Raw genomic sequence first — 23,188 nt, forward strand, 5'->3', positions numbered from 1 at the left:
CAACTGCACTATTAATTTACACTAAAGAGGCTTTAAAATTCTTTCTAGCATTATTAGCTGCTTCACAGCATTTTCCAGCCTACCTGCAGTGAGGCCTCACAGAGGTCTGCAAGCCCCAGCCCAGAGTCCTGCCTCTTCCCAAAAGCTCATAGGCCCTGGCTTCAGTCAGTCATCCTGAAAGGCAGCAGGTGGAGAACCATACCCTCCCCCCTGCACAGACTTCTGCTAGACATCTGAAGACCTGGAGAGGCCCCTTGACAACAGACAGCACCAGTTTGATTCCCTCTGTAAAGCCCAAAAAGAATGCTGAGCTGAGAAGACATAATTTTTAAAATATTTTATTTATTATACAAACTATTTACAAAATCAGCTACTACAACCACAGGCTTCCAAATTTTGGCTGAACTCTGCCAGAAATTCACCAGAGGGAAGTAGGATTTGACCTGTATCATCAACAGCTCCTGGTTTTTATAAACATGCAACATGGCCTGCAGGTGCAGGCTGAAGCCAGGCCCCCTGCACCTCAAAGCAGCTTCAGGAAGCAGAGAACCTGTCTAAGATGGTATCAGGATCCTAATGATTTCTACAGAAGAGCCTCTATTAAGTGGCAATAAATAAGGAGTAAAAAAGGGAAGTAATGAGCCAGAAGGAACATACAGTATAGGTGACAGAAGCACATCCCCATTGCCAGAGCTAAGGGCAGCATTCAAAGTGACTGTACTGGGAAAGGGTGTAAAGCTAGAGAAAAGTTTAGAAATATTGTGGTGGAACTCAGGAACATGGGGCAGCCTAGGGGCCTGTGCACACAGAGGGGATGGGTTTAGTTGACTAAGAGTACCCATCCCAGTTCTGACTGCACTTGTGTTAAGAAGGAAGTCCTTGGCATCTTCACAGCTGCTGGGAAGTGTTGGGTGCCAGCTGCAATGGAATGAGAAGCATTAGGAGCTTTTTCCAGCAGAAGTCCACTCAGTGGTCAGCATCCTCAGAATAAAAAAAGGCCAGTTCAAGAGAAGAAGGGAGAAGATTCCTGAGGGAGATGTCACTGTCAGAGCTGGCCCACAGCTACAGGACTGAAAACATCCTCAATGAGGTGAGGCTACAATATGGGAAAACCACCAAGCCATGCCTCCCAACAAAGTGGAGTTAAGCTGAGCACCACCACCTCCTCTCGGTCCCCTGGGAAAGCACTGAAGCAGTGGCATGGTGAACACAGGAGCTGTAACTCTACTCACCATGGAAGCCACCTGCAGTATAAATAAAATGGTACCATACTCTCCACCCAAAGAAGGTCAGAACCTTGCAGAATGCAGCCTGCACTAAAAAAGGGAGAACAGCCACTACTAATGTGATCTGTCAGAGCACAACAGTGGCAACTATCAAGCCGGCAGCCTGGCAGCACCTCGGTGCCAGTGAGGGATGAATTCACAAGGCAAAGAAATCCCCCTGAGTAGTCTCAAAGTTCAGCTGACTGCTTTTTGGCACCAAAATGGCTTTTTGTTTTTTTCTGTACAGAAGTAACACACTCAGCCCAAGAATGACTAAGGTGCTTCCTTAAAAACATTTTATAGATGTAGAATATTTCCCACAAATTCCCAGTCAATTCAACTAAGCTAGATTTGAAAAGCACACACAGTTAACTTAAAATATCCATACTGTGCTCAAGTCTGACCGGATCAGCCTGAGGACAGCAGAAGGGGACTGAAGAGGATGATGTGACATTTTATCCAATACAGGGTTCTAAAATTAGCTCAGGGATGCCAGTCTGAGAATCCATTCTGGAAGACATCCAGCAATTCCATAATCCACTGAAAGCTTACATTGCAGATAGTAGCAATGCATTTCTCCCACTATGACTCCTGCATGCCTTTGACTTACTTGTAGACTGTAGAAAGCAAAGATCTTGAATTTTGCTTCACTGAATTACTCATCAAGGCTCCCAGATTCCCCTTCCCTTTACTTCCCTGGGAAGGGCTGAATGGATTGCTAAATATAACAGACCCCAGTCATAAACTTACTTCTCATCCTGGTCTATCCACTCCTTTCCCCACAAGCCAGACAATGGCAGATGCAAGCTGTTGAGTGACCACTTAAGTGAAATTCTAGTTAACGTTTTGTGCTGGAAAGCTAACAGCACTGAATGGAACGTGTGGAAAGGAAAGATGAAGAAAGATGGTAAGAAGGTTGGAAGGGCAGAAATCTAGCTGCTCTCCAGGCACCAGCAACTCCCCAGACACTCTGCCTGAAATGCAGTAGAGAAAGAGAAGCCTCAGGCTGCTGCATGATAGAGGTAGAAGCCAAGATCCTATGGGATGCTGGGGTGAGGGTACCGTGTTCTGCACAGTACCATCATCCCAACAACAAATGCAAGCACAGTGCACACTGTAGCTGCTTATTGATCTGTCACTGTTAGCACGTAACATACATACCCTGAAGGTGAATGGGGGGATAGGCATTGGTGCTCAGCATTGAGGGATCACACTCATGCCCATACGCTCTCTCCTGAGGAAGGGAAAAGAAGGCAAGGGCATGGAATAGCTTCCTGTGCAACATCAACTGTCAGAAACATTCAGTGGAGGAGAAACTCCTCTTCCAGTTAGTTTGCAGAAGCTAATTACCAGCCACTGCTGGAGAAGGGCGCCTCTGCTGCCGGACCCTGGCCGAGGTAGTACAGGATCACTGTCAGGGCCAGCACTTGTGCTCCAATTAGATTGTTCTCCTCTTTGGGTTACTCCCTCCAGTGGATACTGCCCTTTCTTCTCTGGGGCACAGGCAACAACAGCATCCAGAGCAAGATGGAGAAGGAGAACCAGAAACCCTTCTGGGTCAGGTGCTGAAAGGATGGACAACCCTATTCCCCTCACGAGTCATAGTGAGATATCAGGGAGCATCACTGGGGGAGTTGAGCCAGGGTAAAGGAAGCTACTAAGACTTCCTATGAGCCAAGGCTTCCAGCAGAGCTCCATGCTGGTCTTCCCTCTTCCTCCTAGAGAGCTACAGTAAAGGCAGCTCAGCAGATCTCCTGCACCTCAGTGTGACTTCTGCTTATGAACTTCATCTTCTCACAGAAGGATGGGCACACAGGGTGCATGGAAATCAAGTGCAGTATCTCCTTGACAAACACACCAGTCCTTTTGCTTTTTCACATTGAACCAAAGGGAGAATGAGGAAAAGGGAAAAAATGAGCTCTTGATGACATATTTGGGATACAGAAAGGCCACATGACATCTTCTGGATGACAAATTCCTTTACATGGAGTCTTTGCTCTGCCTCCACTGCCCAAGTGAAGGGAAGGAGAACAAGCAGAGGATTGAACTTGGGTCTTGCCACAAAGAGCTGAGAGGCTAAATGGTCCCCTGGGGAGGGGCAATCACAGCATGCCAAATCCCTCACAACCCTCGCTGATAGCTAGCTGCAGCATCTTGTGCACTTCTTCATAGGAGTCGTAAGTAGGGAGGCACAGCTGGTTAAAACTGTAAAAAAAAAAAAGAAAAATTCCATTCAAACTAGGTCTGAGAGCTGAGAGGGAACCACCCCCATTAGCTGCCTTTAGATGGATCGACACGAGCATCACACACGTTACACTGTTTGCCCACCACAACATTCCCAAAAGCACAAGGAAGGAAGTCCTACCACCCCAGGATACTTGCCAAGTGTGGGCTGTCGGCAAAGTACTGTGAGTTGGAGCTGCAATGATCTGGAAAGATGGACAGAGTGCAGCAAACCCTCCTGGGGGCAGCTGGGAGGAACCAGTAGTGAACTGCAAAAGCCTGGCCAGCTCTTCCTGTGTGAAACTGGAGACCACAGTCCAAAACCACCTCATGACCTGTTCCAAACCAGGAAAGGTAAAGACAGGTCAGCCAAGGAAATCAAGCAAGCACATCAGCAACTTACAAGAATATCAGTCAATTGCAGTCACAAGCAAGTGTTCTATTAACAGTTAGACTTGATTTGTTTTACCAGGGTGACACACAGAGGCAAGTATTACATAGCTCCTAATCAGTTAAGAGGCATCCCACACTACTATCTCCCACCAATCCTTTCCCTTAAAGCAGAAAGGCTTCTTCTGCTTCTGCTCTCCCCACAGAGATTTTATTTTCAGAAATACCTGCATAGGCAATGAGGTAGGTTTACAATGCAGAAAGCGCACTTCTTTCTTGCACTATGTTAATTTTTTAGTTTTTCACATCATCTGGTACTTCTGCAGGCAAGTGGAACCATCCCAGTGTTTACAGATTGAAAACACAAGTTTCTATCTGTTTTTGTCTGGGGTGTTTTGGCAGCTTCCATTATTTTTCTAAACAAAGCTGCTACTATTCCCATACCCCTCCCACTGGGAAATGCAGAAAGGGATGAGAACCATTAGGAGGTACAAATTTAGGCTACTACATCAGTAGTACCACAGCACTGAACTCCAAACACTACATGTGGGCTGCAAGCATGTTTTTCAAGCATCTCTTAGAGATAAGTATATCACCATGAACATCTTCAGTAGCAGTAATTCCCACCAACTCCTCCTGACTTCCTGATGAACTGCTCTTCATTAGAGCTGCGCTGGATGTTTTTAAAGAGACCACTGCTGACAATTTTTACTTGCTGGTATCTGATTAAGCACCAGTTCTAGTCAGTCAGAAGGGATCTCTCTAGGGGGAAACATTATATCATAGTGTGTACAGTCCTACCTGACCCCTAAATTTTTCAGTTTGTCCTTCTGAAAAATTAAATACCAACCAATTCTGATGTATTTGGAATAACTAGTTTCAACAAGCAGAAAGGAGAAAGCCTTTCATTTACCTTCTCACGGAAGTGCCAAGATCCTCCTACCACTACAGCATGTGCCTTGAAGTCACAGACACTGATATCTCCAGTACCACACATAAGCAGCTGAAAGGCAAGAGACTGCAGTCAGAAAGTCAGGAGCCCAGGAAACAAGGCAACAGCTACTGTGCAAATTGCAGATGTTTAAAGTGCTCAGACAAGAAACATTTCGGTTTTTTCCCAGATCCAGAAAGCACTCAATTTGTCAGAGAGGAGGGGAAGTAAATGTAGAGCTGCTTAGGGAGGCAGGAATTACCTCAAGCTCATTCTCATCAAAAATAGCCAGGAGGTTCTCAGGAACTAATTCATTAAGACCTGGAAGAGAAGAGCAGCATGTGGTATGGCCTGGGACACAAAGGCAGAGAGAAGCAGGGAGCAGGCAGCATGTTACCTTTCAGGAAGTGATCCACCTCCTCTCTAACCTGATTCGCCAGCCTGTACTGTGCAAGCAGATTTAGGTACAAGATTTTGTTTTCATTGGTCACTGGTATTTGAGCCCCGCCTGCCACCAGTTCTACCACCTGAAAACAGAAAACTTGACATGAGTGTGACCAGCAGCATTCCCCAAACCTGAACTCCCATCCACAAAAAAAACAAGAAAGGAGTTACTTCCCAGAGTAAGCTCAATTTTCTGGGGCACAGCAGAGTTCTTGGTCCCCACTGCTGCAGGTATTAGGGGTTATACCTTCCCACTTTCAGGAATTGCTTCCCTCACCTTCTCAAGCTGTCCTGTTTTGCTATACTTCTCTTCAGCAAAGACCAAGTCCATCTCACTCACATCATTGTTCAGTATGAAGCACACTTTGGATTTATAGAATTCTGGGTCATCCGTTTCAAAATACTGTGTGAAAGAGTAAGAAAGCAAGGTCATAGAAGGAAGAACAAAACACCCCTGACATTGTCAGCCAGAATTCTGGGTCTGCTACTACACCAACATTCATTCAACTTCTCCCCAAAGCAGCACAGGCTTCAGCTGACAGGGCGGGGCAGCTTTACCTTGTAATGCATGCGAAGTCCGATGATCTGGGCCAGGAAGGAGCGGGTGAAGCGAGCCCGGACCAGCTGTTTGTAAGCCCCGCCCAGAGATGACTCGTACAGACACTTGCCCACCAGGCGGCCCGCGAACTCGTACACTTTGAGCCGTAAATACGTGGGGCGCCCCGGGTTCGGATGCACCTGCAAAGAAACAGCAAATGAAATATCCAGCTGCCAGACTGACCAGCACAAATAGCAAATATGGGATCATTTCAACTCACTACATCTCTCAAGCTGGCCAGGGAGCTTTAGTGTAATGTCCTCTAAGCCAAGCATTAGAAATAAAATGCCTAAGCCGGTGTAGGAGGAATGTGAAATGCTTCACATGCACGGGAAAGAAGCTGTATGAGAGCAAAAATGGATTCTGAAATATTCAGACCCAACAAAACCTCTAAACACTTTGATGTCACCTCCTCTTGCCCAAAAATCCAGCCTTCCCTGCTGATTTGCCACTCTTTACTGCTCATCCAGCCAGTTCTTTGACGCTTCAGTGGGTTAAGATCCTTAAGCAAAGCTTTGAGAAAGGCACTGGAAGTGATTATGGAAGCAATCTAAAGAAGAGTAAGGTAGCACAGCACTTAACAGCAGCATTGTTTAACCATCAGTGGCCACATCTCTGTGCATTGAGCATAGGAACTACAGACTCACCAAGGCCTGGTTGTTATCACTAAAGCGAGTAAACAGTTGATTGGTGGTATCAAATAATGCCTTACAAATGAGCTCAAACCACTCTCTGCGTGGACCTCCCCAGTCCAGAGCTACAAAATAAAACAAGCTTGGTCATCCAAACTGGGTCATCAGTTCAAGAGTTTCATGCATGCTGTTCAGTATTACCCAATACAAGAGTTCATCACAATGAATAGCTCTGTAGCAACGTGGCAATAAGCAGGGACTGCAAAACTACAGACCTATTCCTAGTTGGATTTTTGTTTGGTTGGTTTTTTTTAGGGCTAGAGGGACAGGATTTACATAAGGCTTCAGGTCCCCATGTGAAGTAGCTCTAGAATAGCACCAGCAGGATAATTCACTAACATCTGTGAGAAAATCAAAGGACTGGAAAGCCACATAAGAATGGACATACTACAAGAAACCAGAATTTCAGACTAAAACTACTCTGCCATCATTCCTTTTGCTTCCTCTGCATTTCTATTCACAGGATAACTCACCTTCTTCATCCTGAAAAACCACTTCAAAGTTTTTGCTCCAGTCAGAAACAGAAAAATTTCGTGTTGCTTTAAATGACTGAAAAACAGAAGACAATAGCAACTGTTACTGCTTGGCACCCCATACCCAATATGCAGTCCTGTACATTGAATGGGCAAACACAAAACCCCAATAGCCTAGCACTTGAAAGTATAAAAAGTAAAAATTAGAGACACCTAAGGTCCAATTCTTATCTGACAAAGCCACAAAACCAACTCCTCATTTTCTGTTATGAGACATTCCCCACATAAAATACAGCTCATCTTAAAACCAGTGTGAGGTCTTAGCACAGAAATATCACTCTCAAGGCTGCAGTAAAGTATTGTTTGAAGTATTAAAATGCCTGTGGGAAGGAGCAATTTCTGTAAAGCACTTTCAGCCCACGAATTAGATTTAAAATAGGAATGTTTCAAAGAGCACTACAAAATAGCTTGAAGAGAATTACTGAGTTCATACTTACAGCAAGTCACGATGCAAAAAGTAATAAAATACCCCAAGTGCCTAATATTTCCAGTGCCCTGATTTTGGACTCCAGTTAGAGAAAATTGAAAAAGCTACATGGTAGTATTCAGTCACACAGATAGTTTTGGCTTAGTTTATCGTCAAACAGGTTAGAGCATCACGCTACTCACATCTCTGGACTAAACACATCCATTGTGCCTATCAACCTTGGTCACTAGAGCTTATATTTATTTTTACTGTTATTATCATCACCATTATTATGGCACTAGATTTATTTTGTCTTACTAGACTGTAACAATGCTCAAGACAGGGCAGGAATTTCCAAAATAACAGGAAAAAGTAGTCATGGAAATACTGTTTAGAAATGAAGTAATTTTGTCCAAGCTATTAACTGAAACATAATCTCATAAACACTGCAAACTGGTACATGCAGAAAATATTCTGAAACACAAATTTGCTGAGTATAAAACAAGGGAAATCCCAGCCACTCCTGTTGTCCTCAGAAATGTTCTTTCCATCTTTGCAACATTACTGTTGTGAGACACAGGGGGAAACAATAAGTCAGGATAACTGCTTCCCCAGCATACAACGTATTTAGAATGTCACTTAAGAACTACATTATATGAATGACAGCTCTATTTTGGAAACACAACACTTCAGGTCAGACATGGTGAAGATTTTATTAAGGGACTCTACAGAATATTTTATCATCACTGTGAACCACTACTAGTAGCCTGCTGATGCAAGTTTCATTGCATGCAGCTCAGGAACATCTGACTTGACAGCTTATCCTGCTGAATGGCTGTGTGCCAGAAAAACAGTAGATAAAGACTCAGGAGCTCTGTGTTCTGCTCCCATTTCTAGTCCAGGTAGACAGTCCCTCTCCAGGCCTCGAGTTCCAATGTAAAGTAGAGACAGAGTAGCATCAGTAGATTTCCTGCTTTTGCAGGCTATGAATCCTTTTACAGAATCACTCAAGTTGGGAAAAAACCTCTAAGATCATCAATTCTAACCTTTGACTGGTCCCTGCATTGTCAACTAGATCATGGCACTAAGTGCTACATGCAGGCATTTCTTGAACACTTCCAAGGATGGTGACTCCCCAGCCTCCCTGAGCAGTCCTTTTCTATGTTTAACAACTCCTTCTAGAGCTGCCTGCTGGCATCTGCCTTGAAACAGAGGGACTAACCATTTTCAGCATGGCTGCCCTAGCACATTCCAGTCTGGACTTCTTTATGCCCTGAGCAGAATAAGGATGGAGGAAGCCCTGGCTAAGGTAAAAGGACCCGTTCACTCACCGACTCCAGCAGGCAGTGGCGGCTGACCTTCAGCGTGACCTTCGAGTGAGGTCTCTTCATGTGCACCTGGCGTAGCTCTCGCTGAAAGAAGTTCACTTTGTCTTGGAAGGTTTCAGAGCCTCCTGAGAAGAGTGACAATTTGGGTGAGGCCTGAGATGTCAACACCTCAAACATCTGCAGAGCACTTCTAAGATTAACTGCACAGATCAGCTTCACAGCCCAAAAGTGCATTTACCACGGCAAGGTTTGGAAACAGAACTCTCAAGGTAGTTTTGCAATTAATCTTGCTGGTATTCATACTCACAGGTGCACTTTCAAAGAGCCTGACAGAGAAGCCAGGCTGAAAAGGAACAGCTGCTGTGATGAAGTACATTCACTGGAAGCACCAATAGGAACAGAGCATGATACTCCAGGAACCAGAGTTCTCATCAGAAGTCATTCAGTGCCAGCAATCTTTATTCCCCAGGGAAACCAGCAGACCCAAGTGCTAACTTCCTGACTACTGTACCCACCTCACTGTCCCTTTACCTATGTTTTTATGCAGAGAGCGAATGAAAGTGGCTGCCAAGATGTTCCTCTCCTTGCAGCTGAGCTCCACAGGGGGTTGGATTCCATCATCCACCACCAGTGTCAGTAATTTGTGCACAGGATCAGGACCAAGGTATGAAAACTAGCAGCAAAAAGATGCAAGAAAGGGTAAACCCATCATGGAGAAGGCACATTATGTTCAATAGACAGAGCAACACCACCTGTGCTTTTAAGACTTTCTCTGCTCTCTCACATGTATGCAGTTAACAGGAAAACTATTTTAAGCATCCCAACTCCATTTAGGAAGCTGCTTTAAACTTCACACACAATTCTGAGGGCTTCAATGGACACATTCACAGCATTTTAGGAAGGTTATGAGGAAAATAACCAAGAAAAATGCAAAGAAATGAAGATTTCTGCCTAGCATTGGGACAGAGGCAGGAAAGAGTGATAAGACTGGCACCTAGTCACAAATATTAGCAAAACTTATGCACTGAGAGGGAATTGCAGAGTTGAAATTTATGCCACACAATGTTGTTCTGTGGGTGGAAGCCCTTCTATTCAAAAGGAAAAAACAGACTGTGATTCACAAGGATGACAAGCTAAGAGCATGGAGGTGCAGTGACAGGTACATGGAAAGAGTCTCACCTTTGTGCCAGGGCACACTCTAAAGGTGAAAAGGCGCCATGGAATGATCTTCAGGTAAAATTCTTTCACTGAGAATTGCTGAGTAACCACAAGGAAAAGAAAATGTTAAATGTCACACATCTGTTAAGGGTTGTCCCTGAAACACATGAAGCAGAGGACAGATCTATAAGGCTAGCCCTCCCTTTAACTCCAGGAACAGGCTTCTGCAGCATTTGGAACAATACTTGAGAAAAGCTTTAAAGCTCCACAGACGTGTAAGGAACTTGTCAGTAAGACTTGACTGCGTGCATTTATGACATGTGTGGGATGCCAGCACGACACAGATTTCACAGCAGTAAGCCACTGTGCTCAGCAGAACGTCACCAGCCTCACTGGAAAGTAATCTTAAGTACATTGGGAAGCTGAATTCAGGACAAGATTGTAACGCACTGCCAAAAAGGTCTTACCAAAAGTCACACCAACGGACTACTCCTACCACTCCCCAATTTTCATTATCATTTTAAACATCTTTTAAAAAGCACTTGCAATTGCTAAATCCATGAGATTTGCAGTAATTTACTGTCAGTGTATTTCTGCCAGAACAACTGACTAACTGCACAACTCCTGTCTTCTGTAGAGCAAGTTAAGATGAAATTTTAGCATCTTTAGACAAAAGAAAACCATTTCCTGCACAAATCCTTCCTAACTGCAATGACTGGAAAAGCTGACCATGAGCATTTGTCCACAAACAAGCCAAATATGAGCAGCAACTCTTTAAAATAGCAGCATGGTAACCGTTTTCTGCTGTTTCTATTTCTATACATATAGACATCCAGGGATACAATCATGCAAGGCTAAGAATCACATTAACAACTTTGGCACCTAAAGGGAGCTTCTAACAGCACATGCTTCTGGTGATCTACTTTACCAGATAATGCAATAGAATAGAGTATGGAAGCCCAAAACAATACACCAAGGGTGAAAGGATGCTGAGCTCACAAGGACATAGCACTCAAAGTCAGTTCTTTGTGCAGCACAGATTTGGAAATCTCTAGCAGCTCCCTCCATCCTGCAACTGTTTCCCAGCCCTCTTTCTCCCTTTGGCAAGAAAGCAATTCCTGGATTAGTCTTTCACTTTGGTATTTATCACTGCATTTTTCAGAATGCATTTGAAGAGATAGATGAACAAAATGAATTCAAATGCATTATTAGATTTAGATGAATTTTCTTTCCAGTTTCCGAATGCTTTTAGGCAATAATAATGGAAAATAGTTACTGTTAACATATTCTTATTATAAAACAACCCTCAGTTTCTCCTGTTTCTTCTACTTATGAATTTGCTGTTTGTTCTCTGACCATTTTTTCCCTTTTCAGCAAAACATTCCAGAAACAGGACAAAGACAGAAAAATCTGAGAAGGCAAGATTCTCTTAAGTTGAAATTCACAGGTATCAGAAATTGAGAATAGGAATTGCAGGTGTGACCTGAGAAAAGCAAAGGAAACAGAATATCTATTGAACAATCAGCGAGAAAATTCCCAGTAGGATTTGGATCAGACCTAGAAAGATCCTAAAATCTGAAAACACGATCCTAAAGCTTCAAGTTCTAAAACACGCTCCTAAAACTTCCAAGGCTTATTTTAACATTATTCTCAGTCACAAGCTCTATGTTTGCCATAAGCAAACTTTTATTTAACCACATCTGAGGCACCTGAATCTGGAGCTAAAATATAGAGCTCTTCAGTTTCAGCATACTTTAAACATGCACTCAAGTGTGGCAACTTTCTGATATCTACCTTAGGTGACACATAGCAGTAGACTTTTTTAGGCTTCTTCACTTTCTCGGGGGTCTGGCTGTCAGAAGGAGAATCTTCATCCTCATCCTCGATGGCAGTGGAGGGACGGCGCTGGGAGGAGCTCAGGTGCACTGGTGGGAGTTGCCACTGAGTGTTGGTGTAACTAGGAGCATCGTAAAGGTAAGCTTCAAAATAAATACTGACACCTGAGGTGGACACATTGCGTTCTACAATGTTCTTTTCATTCTCTGAGGGAAATAGACATGAAAGAGTTGTGTAAATCCTAATGGAGACAAGAATGAAAAAGAATGCACAGGCCACCATCAAATCAGTGACTTTAATGTTAAAGAAAAGGTTATATATCCAAAGGAAAACGTGGTCAAGTGAAATTTTGATAAAGAGAACCCAGGAGTAGGATGAAAGATGGCTGTTTGTCTGTTAGTGACTGGTTGAAGAAAAAAGGCATAGAACACCTCCCTTCCAGAGCACCAGGCTGAAGGTACAGCCACTTGACAGCCACACTGAAGTCTGGCTGACCCCTGAAGAAACCAGGAATTATAGCATTGTAAAGAAACCCAAAAACCACATAGGTTACATGTGGTGTTCCTCCTCCATATAACTTAACATAGAATACATGACTGGCTGAGATACCAGCTACTAGCAAGCAATAAAAATTGCCTAATTTCAGAGGGAAACCTCCTGAAATAGGGGAAAACCACTTTTTTTATCTGCTGATGCATCAGAGAGTATCAGCTCCCAGAGACCTCCCTTGTTAGAAGCAAATTCATTTACCTTAACATTTTTAAATGAATAGGCTTTCCTTTAGCAAGTAAGCATGGCCAGCCTGCAGGGAAGCCACAGATTCTCTGCGACATGAGTGTGCAAAGCACATTGCAAGAGGACACCTGGAGAAGCAATACTGATTAGGTCTTGACTCACCACTTAGAACAATGATGTCAAAATCACCATTGCTGATGGGCTGGCTCTGGTAGGAGATGCAGGCATGGAAACAGCCCCTGGAGTGCAAGGTGAGTCGGAAGAACACCTCACAGGTCTGCCGATTGGACACCACAGACTTCTCAAACACCACATCAGAGCTCTCTTCTTCTTGAGGCCCCAGCTAAACAGAAAACAAACTAATAAAAGGAGCTCTCCAGCTCACCTGAAGACAAGCAGCAAGGGGTGAGGTTGAACTCACCTCATGGATGGAGAGGCTATAATTGTGCTCATCTATCAAGGACACAGAATTGCTGGTGGGATTGTCATACTCATCTCTGGGAGCTATCTGCAGAGTGTGCTGCTGCCCACAGGTCAGCACCAGAGTGGAGAAATGGCAGACAATTTTGGTTTTGGAGGGAACAACCATTCCTGAAGCAGACAACAATAATTTAGAGTCAAATAAATTCCAAGGTAAAGCTACAAAAAGCAAAAAAAAAGCACTAGGGGCACAATACCCTTGAAAATGGATCAAATCTAAACACATTCTATGCCCCTACATTAAAAAAGCAAAGTATCTGAGCACTGAAGTATATGTTGTAGTGCACAGAGTGGTGCCTTGGATCAGAGACTTAATACAAATAAAGCAACCTAAGTTACTAGTCCTCTAAAAAATGCTTTTCCATTTTCCAGCTTTCTGCTCAGGAACTTGCTCCCACTGTACATACAAAATATAAACTATCTGACACCTAAGAAAGCCTGAAAATGCAGCTTACCAAAAAAACTTTATTTGGTTTAAACCTAAGCTTCTTCTTTCTGAAGGGACATTTTAGCAAGCTTTGTATCTATTCACAAAGCAATGAATAGAGGTCCTTTCAATGACATGTACATGAAACATAAAAGAAGCCAAGTGGGGTCAAAAAATCAGAAGTAGAAGAAAACAAATTTTAGATGGATAAAAAGGAAATGTTTTTAAGTGTATAATCAAAGGTATCAGCTGCTCCAGAAGCTTACAAGAATAGAGTAGGGTGTTCAGAAAAAGAACAGGCAAATTATGACAGCATCTCCAATTCAGATACAAATAACTCAATACTTTCACAAAAGCACTCTCTGACTACTAGATGGATTATGAAGAAGTTACTGCAAAATGGAGAATGTGACAGAATAGGGATAGGGACTTGAAGTAGCACTAATGACTAGTTCTGTAAAGCAGTTTCTGTTTTGTTATGCACTGGTAGTCACAAGTATGTTTTACTCATGAGTCTGTTGCTGGAATCCACACATGGCAGGAAGAAAATGGTGAAGGGTAACCCTTTCCCTGCCACCTACCTATTTTAGCTGGAAACATATTTACCTAAGGGCCTCCAATACCTCCAAATCTACTTTGAATCATTACAGGGCCACTTAGATCTTACCTGGCTGAAAAACCTTGTAGTAGGGGCTGTAGGCCACATTCAAGCCACCGAGTTTTACAGTGATTTTGTATCTCCCAGCCCTGCGCACAGTGAAAGCCACTTTCACCACATTGGAATTGGGCTCTTGAAGAACTTCCTGGGTTACAGGAATATCAATTGCTAACTCCACATGGCAGATGTGAACTTGCAGCCCCACAGGCCGGTGAGCAGGGAAGGGTTGCCCATTTTTATAGAATAACTGCATGGGAAACAGAGAAGTCCAGGTCAGCAAGGACATACAGCACACAGAGGAAGAGAAAACAAGTTGCCTTAGGAAAGGGCAAGTACCTCAGCTCAGAAAAGGAAAAATAATTAATAGACAGCTCTGTCACACAGTGTTCTCCAAAATGAACAAGGACAAGTGGGCATTGAACAGCCCAATTCTCTTTTGTGCTGGGGTTCACATGCATGCCCTGAAAGGAACATGCCTCTAGGCATTTCCCATCTGCACTTGTAGTGCAATATTAGAGCAGAAATCATGAGAACTCACTAGCAAAAGGAAAAACGTAAAGCCATACCCTTTCAGAGAAACAAGCAGATCTTGTTCATTTGTACAGCTAAGCTCTGAAAAAACTCTTACCAATTTGTTACAGGAAACAGTGTGATGAAGATGCTGACCCAGTCTTTACTGCTAAGAAGCATCGTAATGAAAACAATTAGATAAAATCACAGGCAGCTCAATCACCAAAGTGATCTTCTGGACAATTTCAGAAGGTAATATACCTCAACCACTAGTTCCTTACAAGGAAAGAATTACACCTTGAAACTCTATATGTATGGCTCTTCAAGAGCCAGCAGCTTGTTGGCCAGAGCCTGCCTAGCATCTGCAATCAGCAGAATGCAGTCAGGAAAAAGTTATTATTATTCCCTGTTTCCAAGTAAGGGAGGGTGTGGGGCCTGAAGTCGTTTGCATCTTGACTGACATCAGGAGAAACTAGTGTATGCAAAGCTACTGTTGATGAATAAAGGGCCAAGCAAATGGCACACAAGCATGAAGTGGAAAGGCTCATGAGTGTCAGCAAGGTGAAGGAAATAAATTTAAATAATAGTAAAGTCCCTTTCCCCCTAGCTTTTTTCACTGCCTCCACCCTGGAGTTAGACCTTCCCAAAGGGATGGGTATGGCAACCTAGCTGAACCTTTCTTCTTATTTTAATAGCCTCCTGGGTGGGAAGGTGGGATAGAAAGATAGGCACATAAGCCCAGCAAAACCTTTCAAGTTGCTCAGACTTTCTCCACATAGCTCCAAACTCTCTGTGTTCACTCAGCTTACTTCCCCTAGACTTGGCCTTTTGGGATTAGACAAGAGTCCTTGCAGGTTTTTCCAGGTCTGACAGAATAACATCCATTTTGCAGTTAATGGGGAGTGGCCATGAAGCTTTACAGCTCTTGGGTTGGTAAAATGCCCATTCCCACACCCTCAACTTCAGCTGCACAGCCAAAAGACAGCGCCACGTTTGTTGAAGGCAAGGCTCAGCCTACTCACTTCCCAGTAAAGGAAGTAGCAGTCAGGACAAACCTGGTCTCCTCTGGCTCTTCAGAGGATTCTGAAGAGAGGGAGATTAGACTTTAAGAAGTGCAAACCTCAAATATACACTTACAGAGATTTGCAACATTGTAACAGAGCAGAAGGCATAAACAGATAGCTTGCCAGTTACTCCTCAGTTATATCTGGCTTAGCCCCAACAACAACAACAACAAAATACATTTAAAGAGCCCACCCCTAACTCAGACCTCTGTTCCTGCCCCCAAAGCCGCATGGAAACAAAAATATTGCCTTACATGCACTCGGAAGGCCATGCTATGGCCCACCTCATAGGGGTCCTTCCAATCCCAGGAGATCTTGCAGGACCGGGGATCCAGGTAGTTGCCTCGCACGTAGTCATAAATGGTCCGCTCCCCTCGGCGCTCCCGGTCCTCATGCTGAAGGAAGCTGACGATACGTGCGGCAAGCTCAAAGAGGAACTTAATGGTGAAGAAGAAAGCTACAACAGACACTGTGATCCCACCTGCAGCAGGGAGACAACAAAGGGTGGTTGCAGAAGCCAAGGTGGCTGAGTCAGGCTCTAAAATCCCCTCTGCATCAGCCAAAAATGCCTTTCTGTTAATGGTATTCTATTCAAATGCAAATTAGGTATTTAAGGCAGATGCTATTGTGTGAACATTTATGGTTTGTGTTATGATACAAGTAAGGTTAGAAAATATCAAGTCTCTTAAAACTCTGCAAATGACTGCAAACAAAGGAAATAGTTAAAGGTGGTAGAGAGTTTCAGGTAAGGCCTGCAGACATCCCAACAGAGACATGGAATTCCCTTCAAGTTGCAAGTTAGAACTACAGAGATTCCTTTAAGGGAAACAGATAAGCAGACAACTTCTGCACATCACATTATGGCTGGATTAAGCAGCATCACAGAGGCAACAATCCTCCACTAGTTCTCGAAAGAAAAAGTAAGGGGATGGCTTAGGAATTAGGCCAATGAAAGGACTTTTGGATCAAGAAGAATGGTCGAGAGGCAAATCTGCCAGGTGGAGGGCACAGTGTGGGGTGACAGTAACTTCATGTTTGTTAGGTAAACTCTGAACTAAAATTAAATCAAAGGCTTTCAAGAAACCCTTCTAAAGCCTATGGAGAGGTCATCGAATACAGTGGCAGCCTTTCCTTCACTTACCAATAATGTAAAACATCAGGTCCCTTCGGTGAGACACACAGCCGAGGATCACAGCTGCATCTAGAACACAAAATAGGCCAAGTCCAGTCCAGTGACTTTCTCACACACACTGGACTATATTTCATCTATGGTTCCTCAGAAAAAATGCCTATTGATCACTCGTCTTCCTCTCCAAGGACATCCCTAAAGCATTATTCCATAAGATTGAAATATGTGAACAGCACAACGTGCTACAATTAACAGTTCTCCCTCCATCACAGATTCCCATTCAGATTCAGGGATCTGTAAGAAGGACAACATATCATTCCTCTAAAAACAGTGCAAGGAGGCTCTGGGTAAGGCCTGCAGGATGGAGATATTTTTTGCAGGATCACCAACTCCAACAACAGTGGCCAAAGCCACTCATCCAAACTGTCACACCTACTCGCAAGCCATGAAGTTATTTTCTGCTCTGATACAGAAGCACACATTACGAGCCACCACCAAAATGGACAGAAGCTGAACCTTAGCCAGCAACCTTGGAAGAAAAAGCTATGGAATAAAAGAGTTGCAGACAAGACCATCCCCATTTGTTCAGAACAAATAAAATCCTTCTAGGGCAGCAGTGAACCTATTTTTGCCCTGCAAGTCTACTACAGAACATATGAATGCAACTGGAAAAGAGTCCCCTTCTCACTTCTGTGAAGTGGAGCCTCTCTGCTGAAACTCTGACTGATCAACACAAAAGCTAAAACCTTCTATTTGTACACTATTAAGTTCACACCAATCTAGACTCAAGTTTTCACTGAGGGGACTGCTAAACAAACATGTAGTAAAAATATCACACCCAGAACATCATGCTGTAGGGTTGATAAGACATAGCTGACAGATGGAACAAGAGCAGCAGCAAGGAACGCGTGTGACAATTAGACAAAGGATTTGGCATACAGTAATGCATACAACATAGCTCACCATGTCACCATTCAGTTAGTGAGACGCTACATTGTGCATTCAAGCTGCCTTTTTTTTTTCTTTTTAAACAAACACAAAAGGGGAGTTATTCATCAGTCATCTCGACAGCAGCAATAACTGACATCAGCATGCAGAAAGCTTAAACCAGGTATTTCCCCCCAACAATAGCCACAACTTTCTAGCCCAGCAAATCCCCTTTGCTGGCCTTGGCACATAGTCCAGCCCTCCAACCACAGAGCAACCACATACCTTTACACAAGTGTCCATGTTCTAAAAGCCATAAAGAAGGTACCCATTCTTCAGCATCCTTCCGCTTTGTGCCCAGAACTGGGACAGACATCAACAAGAAGAGGCCATAGAGAAGATTTTCACAGAAAGGGTAACTCTTGGAACTGGCATCACAGAATCACTCCTGCAAAATAAGGACTTGAGCACAGCAGTTTCTTCCTCTTTGTGGAAAAAGCGTTGTCCTGCAGTGCTGTTTCCTTTAGCCTGCAGTTTGCTAGGTTTCCTGAAAAAGCAAAAAAAGGAGAGAGAAATGTTAGATGTCTACATTGTGGCTAAATCTAGCAAGCAGAAACATGAGAGGTGCAAGATGCAAGAGCATCACTAGACATCAAATTCATGAGAGGTGATATAAAAGCACCACTGTAGATGAGGTGCAAAGCTTTATCACATCCTTAACCTCTATCTGTCACAATCTCATTTCGTTACATGACCCCCTAAAACTAGCACATTCAAGATGGAACAAAACACATCCTTGCCTCCATAGGTTTCATGGAGATGGAAGCAAGAACTGATAGCCTAGAAGGAATACAGAGAGACTATCTCAGCAGCCAAGGATCAGGTTAGAAGAGCTAAAGCCCTGATAGAACTAAACCTTGCCAGGGATATCAAGGGCACCATGAAAACTTTCTATAGGTACATTAGTGATAAAGAAAGACTAGGAAAAACATGTACCCTCTCCAGAAGGAAACAGGAGACCTGGTTACCCAGGACAATGAGAAGAATGAGGTACTCAACAACTTTTCCCCCTTAGTCTTCACCAGCAACTGCTCCAGCATATCAACCAAGTCACAGAAGACAAATGCAGGGACTGAGAGAATGAAGAACTGCCCCCTGTACTAGAAGACCAGAGGGATTTTTTACAAGGGCATGTAGTGATAGGACAAAGGGAAGGACTTCAAACTGAAAGAGGGTAGGTTTAGATTAGATAAATGGAAGAAATTCTTCAATATGAGTAGTGAAGAACCAGATCAGGTTGCCTACAGAAGTTGTGGCTGCCTCCTCCTTGGAAGTGTTCATGACCAAGTTGCATGGGGCTTTGAACAACCTGGTCTAGTGGAAGGAATCCCTGTCCATGTCAGGGGAGTTGGAATCAAATGACCTTTAAGGTCTCCTCCAAGCCAAACCATTCTACAATCAGGTAGCCCTTCAAGTCTTCATACCCAACAAAATGCTATATACTATTCTCAAATCAATTTTGCCCAGATTTAAAGGGCTATTTATAGTCAAGCCTCAAAATAAAAGAAAAGAAAGATTTTCAGAATTCTTGAACCATGAAGCAAACTAGATTTTGGGTTTGGTACTGTTGTTTTAGATATTCAGGAAATTGAAATCCTTCTAAGGGATTTCAGCTTCAGCAGCACTATCCACTAAATTACAGTTTACTGTCAGGATTGAGATAAAAGAAATTAAAATTTAACAGCAAGGATTGACGCAGCCCACAAAAACCAGGACACATGCCAGCAGAAACACCACAGAGCCTACACAATCAGTATCTGCTCATTCAGAACACAGATTACCTAAAGGAATGGGAATGGAAAAAACAGAGCCAGGCTCACCAAGGCAGCTGTCTGCTAAGATAGTCACCTCTTTTGGGGATGTGATGTGCTCCTCCTGCCTGCCATGCCACCACCTCAGCTGTCACTTCTTCCTTAGTTCCCCCTCCTCTGCCTTCCTCTTCAGAAGGCTGTTATTTCCCTCCATGCCAATAATCATACAGATCTGGCTGCCTTTACACACTTCTACTACTAACCTTTCTAATGCACATGAAAATCAACCAGCAAACCTGAGCAGAGCTTTTTCCTTGCACTGCAGAAACAGCCAGATTTTCACATCTTTTCCTCACCCACATCTCAAGGAAAGTCCCACCCACTCATCTATTTTCCTCCTTCCTCTACTTTTCCTCACTGCAACAGTGTTGCAGTCCCCGGGGCATAAATTCTCATTCTCCTCCTTGGTAAAGCATCAGTTTTATAAACTCATAAATTTCTGTGTGTTAAGGACCACAGACCTAATGATTTCCTTGGTATTTTAGTTATTTCACAGTACATATCCAAGATGTGCTACAAATGACTGGGTGAAACTCTGCTCCAGCTTGGCCTGTCTGTGGAAGGTGTGTGACAGCTCCCCACACAGCTGGGGAATTTCACAGCAACTTATCAGTATTAGGAATCTACAAGATCTCCCTCCAGCATCTTCCAGAACCAGTCTCTTCACACCACAAACACCCCACAAAGCTGCCTCTGTGGGTTCATTTACGCAAGCTATTTCTGCTTCACTCCACAACTCCTTGCCTTCTGTGTCACACAGCCTCTCTCTCAAGCATAGAAAGATCCATCATGAATATTCACAGTTTTTAAAGTCTATTGGAACCTGAACTCTTGATCTGGTCTGCAGAATTTCTGAACTTGCTGGACACATCAGTTATCTCAGTTATGTTAATTAATCAGCACAGCAATTTGTCATTTCATTATCCCTACATGACGTGGTAAACAAGACACCATCTCGGGGGTCACCAGAGCTGAAGTGGCTGTTATACAATCACCTTCCCTCCAGCTCACTCACTGCCAGCAGCTCTAAGGGTGCTCTTGCAGCTGGAATTCATTGAGGTAAAGAACCTAGCTGCAAGTGGGTGGTATCCAAGATACACTGCCACTCACTCAACAGAATGCAGATGTGAATTAAAACAGTATCTGTGCTAAGAACTGCCGGGTAAAAATCGGGAAATAAATTCTGAAAAGTGGCAATGTAAGGTGCCATCACAGCTAGGCTGGAAAAAATGTGCTGAATTATCCAACAGGTCTTAGTAATCTTGATCCAAGGACAGAGCAAGTGATGGTCTCCTGCCACCTACAGGGAAAATGGGGATTTGAAAGCTTCACCTTCGTTTGACTCAAGGAGAGGTACTGGCATAATCAGGGTAGACAGCGTGGAATCATAAAACAAAGTGCATTAGGGCCATTGCTGCCTCAGGTCAGCAAGGAAAGGAATTCAGTAATGGGAATATATTTAGTTTGTGTTACTGCTGCTGTTGAGACCAGAGGAACACAGTGCAGAGCTCCAGAAGGAAGAACAAGTGTAACACACACAAAAGGAACTGTGACCCAGTAATGGCACTTTCATGTGGCTACAGCTACAAAACCAGCTAGGCACATGATACACAGAACAGATGTACTGAGTTCCTAGGAAATCTGCCTCGATTTTATTTGGTGCACTGATAAATTGCCATTCTTCTCTTAACAACAAACCTTTAATTTTAAAGCCTTTTTTCAGGTTAATACTACCTCATCCAATCAAGATAAGAGAACCATTTATCTCTGTGCAGAATCTCTCTCAATCCATTTGCACAAATGTCTACCACAAATGGCATGTCTGTCTCATGCCAGGCACAGAGGACTACTCTCCAGTGAAAGAGACTGTATTTTCTTATACTAAGTAAAGCAGGCACAAACCAACAAACAGGAATGCCTAACTTTAAAATACATTCACAGGAAACTGAAAAGTCAGCACAAAAAGCACTAAGCAGGATCTGGTATCAGCTGTCAAGGACAAAAGCTGCATCAATGGTCAGTGTCTACACAAAACAGTCATTCTCTAATTAGGGATGGAGTTTGTCATATGCATTTACATACAAGCTATATAAAACAGTAACAACAGGAAAACAAACAAACAAAAAAGAGTCTTCTGTCAACTGCTTAAGTCTAAGGCCTTTTCATTGCAAATGAGCCAACAGCAGCACTGTCAGCTCCTCCTGTCCTCCTCAAACACAGCAAGCCAGCCAGATGGCAACTTTCAGGCCAGTCTCATCCTGACACCAAATCTGCTTCCTGAGCCAGGACAAAATTCAGCCACTTGCCATGCTGCACATCAGTGGGGAAAGCAGATCACCCCCTTCTTCCTCAATTATTTCTCTTCCCAAACCAGTGAGGGTCACTTGAACAGCATCATGTGAGCTCTACCAACTGCAATTCTTCAACCAACAGTTAAGCTAGGTATGATCACTCAGGTGGAAAGCTCAGCTGTGGTTTTCCTAATAAATATAGTTTTTATTTCAGTCTCGTTTTCTTTCTCATTGTCAGACCATCAGTCGCAGTTCTACAGAGGTCACCACTCCTGAGATAAAAAAATCCTGAGTGATTCCTCATTGGCTGCTTTTTCTGACCAGCACACCAGATAAAACCGATTGTATTTGGAAGACACCAACAGCTACAAGATCTCACTAATCCCAGAAGCTTTCGGGAGAAAGGCCTTTCTTTCTCTCTTCCCTGCACAGGGCACAAGAAACCAAGTGCCCCAGACCAGTCCGAGAACTTGGAGACCATTTCCACTCGTGTGCAGAAAAGACATTTTGCACACTACACCATTATAGCTGCACAAAGTACAGCTAAAATTATGCTCATTAGCTAAGACCTCTGATCAGAAATATAGGTAAGGTCTAAAGATACTGAAGAAGTTCATGAGCTGGAACGTGACAACACCACTACTACATTAACTCTTAAACAACCAAAACAGTCCAGCAAGCTCAGGTGGGTGGGCTGAAGACCTCCGTACCGTCCCGGCTCTGCTGAACAGAGAACACCAGGGGTAGGAGGGCGATTGGTGTGCTGCGGTTCCCCGTCCAGCCCGCAGCAGCGGCGGGCTCGGCGGGGCCACCGATCCCCACGGCCCCTCCACGGGCGCCAGCTCTCCCGCACCTCCCGGCGTGCCCCGGCACCCGCAGCGCCGCGCAGCCGGCCGGGCTGAGCCGAAGCGAGGAGCCGCCGGGCAGGCAGAGCCGGCCCTTCCCGCTCGCCGGGAGCCCCGGCCCTGCCCGGCCCCGCCGCGTCCCCCCCGGAGCCATCCCGAGCCGGGACCCCGCCGCGGCTGTACCAGGCCGACCGCGGGTGCTCCGGGCCGGCAGCGGGGCCGTCGCCCCGGGGGACGCCCGTCACGGCGGGCGGCAGGGCTGCGGCTGCAGCTCCCCGCTCCGGGGGCCCGTTCCCCGCGCCGGGAGCCGAGGCGGAGGGGAGGGAACGCGACACCGCTGTTACCTGCTCTCCGCCGGCGGCCGCGAGCCCGCTGCCGCTGTCGCCGCCCCGCGCCGCCGCTGCCCGGCGCCGGCAGCCGGAGGTGACGCGCTCCGGGGCGGGGCCG

At 44.4% G+C, this 23,188-nt stretch overlaps 1 protein-coding gene across 2 annotated transcripts; it reads right to left on the minus strand.

The window, feature by feature from the left end:
- Positions 1–322: 322 nt before the first annotated feature.
- AREL1 (apoptosis resistant E3 ubiquitin protein ligase 1) lies at positions 323–23,155 on the minus strand. Of its 2 annotated transcripts, none has more exons than XM_058026397.1 (20): positions 23,086–23,155; positions 18,020–18,281; positions 16,820–16,879; positions 15,963–16,159; positions 14,114–14,351; positions 12,961–13,130; positions 12,702–12,882; positions 11,763–12,010; positions 9,990–10,067; positions 9,342–9,483; positions 8,814–8,935; positions 7,017–7,092; positions 6,499–6,608; positions 5,812–5,991; positions 5,531–5,656; positions 5,207–5,336; positions 5,072–5,130; positions 4,792–4,881; positions 3,648–3,823; positions 323–3,470 (listed from the first exon to the last, which is right to left on the minus strand). In XM_058026397.1, the coding sequence occupies exons 2-20, from the start codon at positions 18,108–18,110 to the stop codon at positions 3,368–3,370; spliced, it is 2,577 nt and encodes an 858-aa protein (XP_057882380.1). In that variant the 5' UTR covers positions 18,111–18,281; positions 23,086–23,155; the 3' UTR covers positions 323–3,367. The 2 variants fall into 2 exon arrangements, with proteins under 2 accessions (XP_057882380.1, XP_057882379.1); XM_058026396.1 differs by having other exon boundaries at positions 15,933–16,159.
- Positions 23,156–23,188: the final 33 nt, after the last annotated feature.

This window comes from Melospiza georgiana, chromosome 6 (assembly GCF_028018845.1).
Source record: "Melospiza georgiana isolate bMelGeo1 chromosome 6, bMelGeo1.pri, whole genome shotgun sequence".
NCBI classification, from domain to species: domain Eukaryota; kingdom Metazoa; phylum Chordata; class Aves; order Passeriformes; family Passerellidae; genus Melospiza; species Melospiza georgiana.

Coding starts and splice junctions, on each gene's coding strand:
- AREL1 (XM_058026396.1), bottom strand. CDS start 18,110: ATGTCTGTCCCAGTTCTGGGCACAAAGCGGAAGGATGCTGAAGAATGG. Junction 12,011..12,701: donor TGACATCATTGTTCTAAGTG/GTGAGTCAAGAC, acceptor TATTTCCCTCAG/AGAATGAAAAGAACATTGTA. Junction 3,824..4,791: donor CTTGGCACTTCCGTGAGAAG/GTAAATGAAAGG, acceptor GGTTTGGAACAG/GTCATGAGGTGGTTTTGGAC.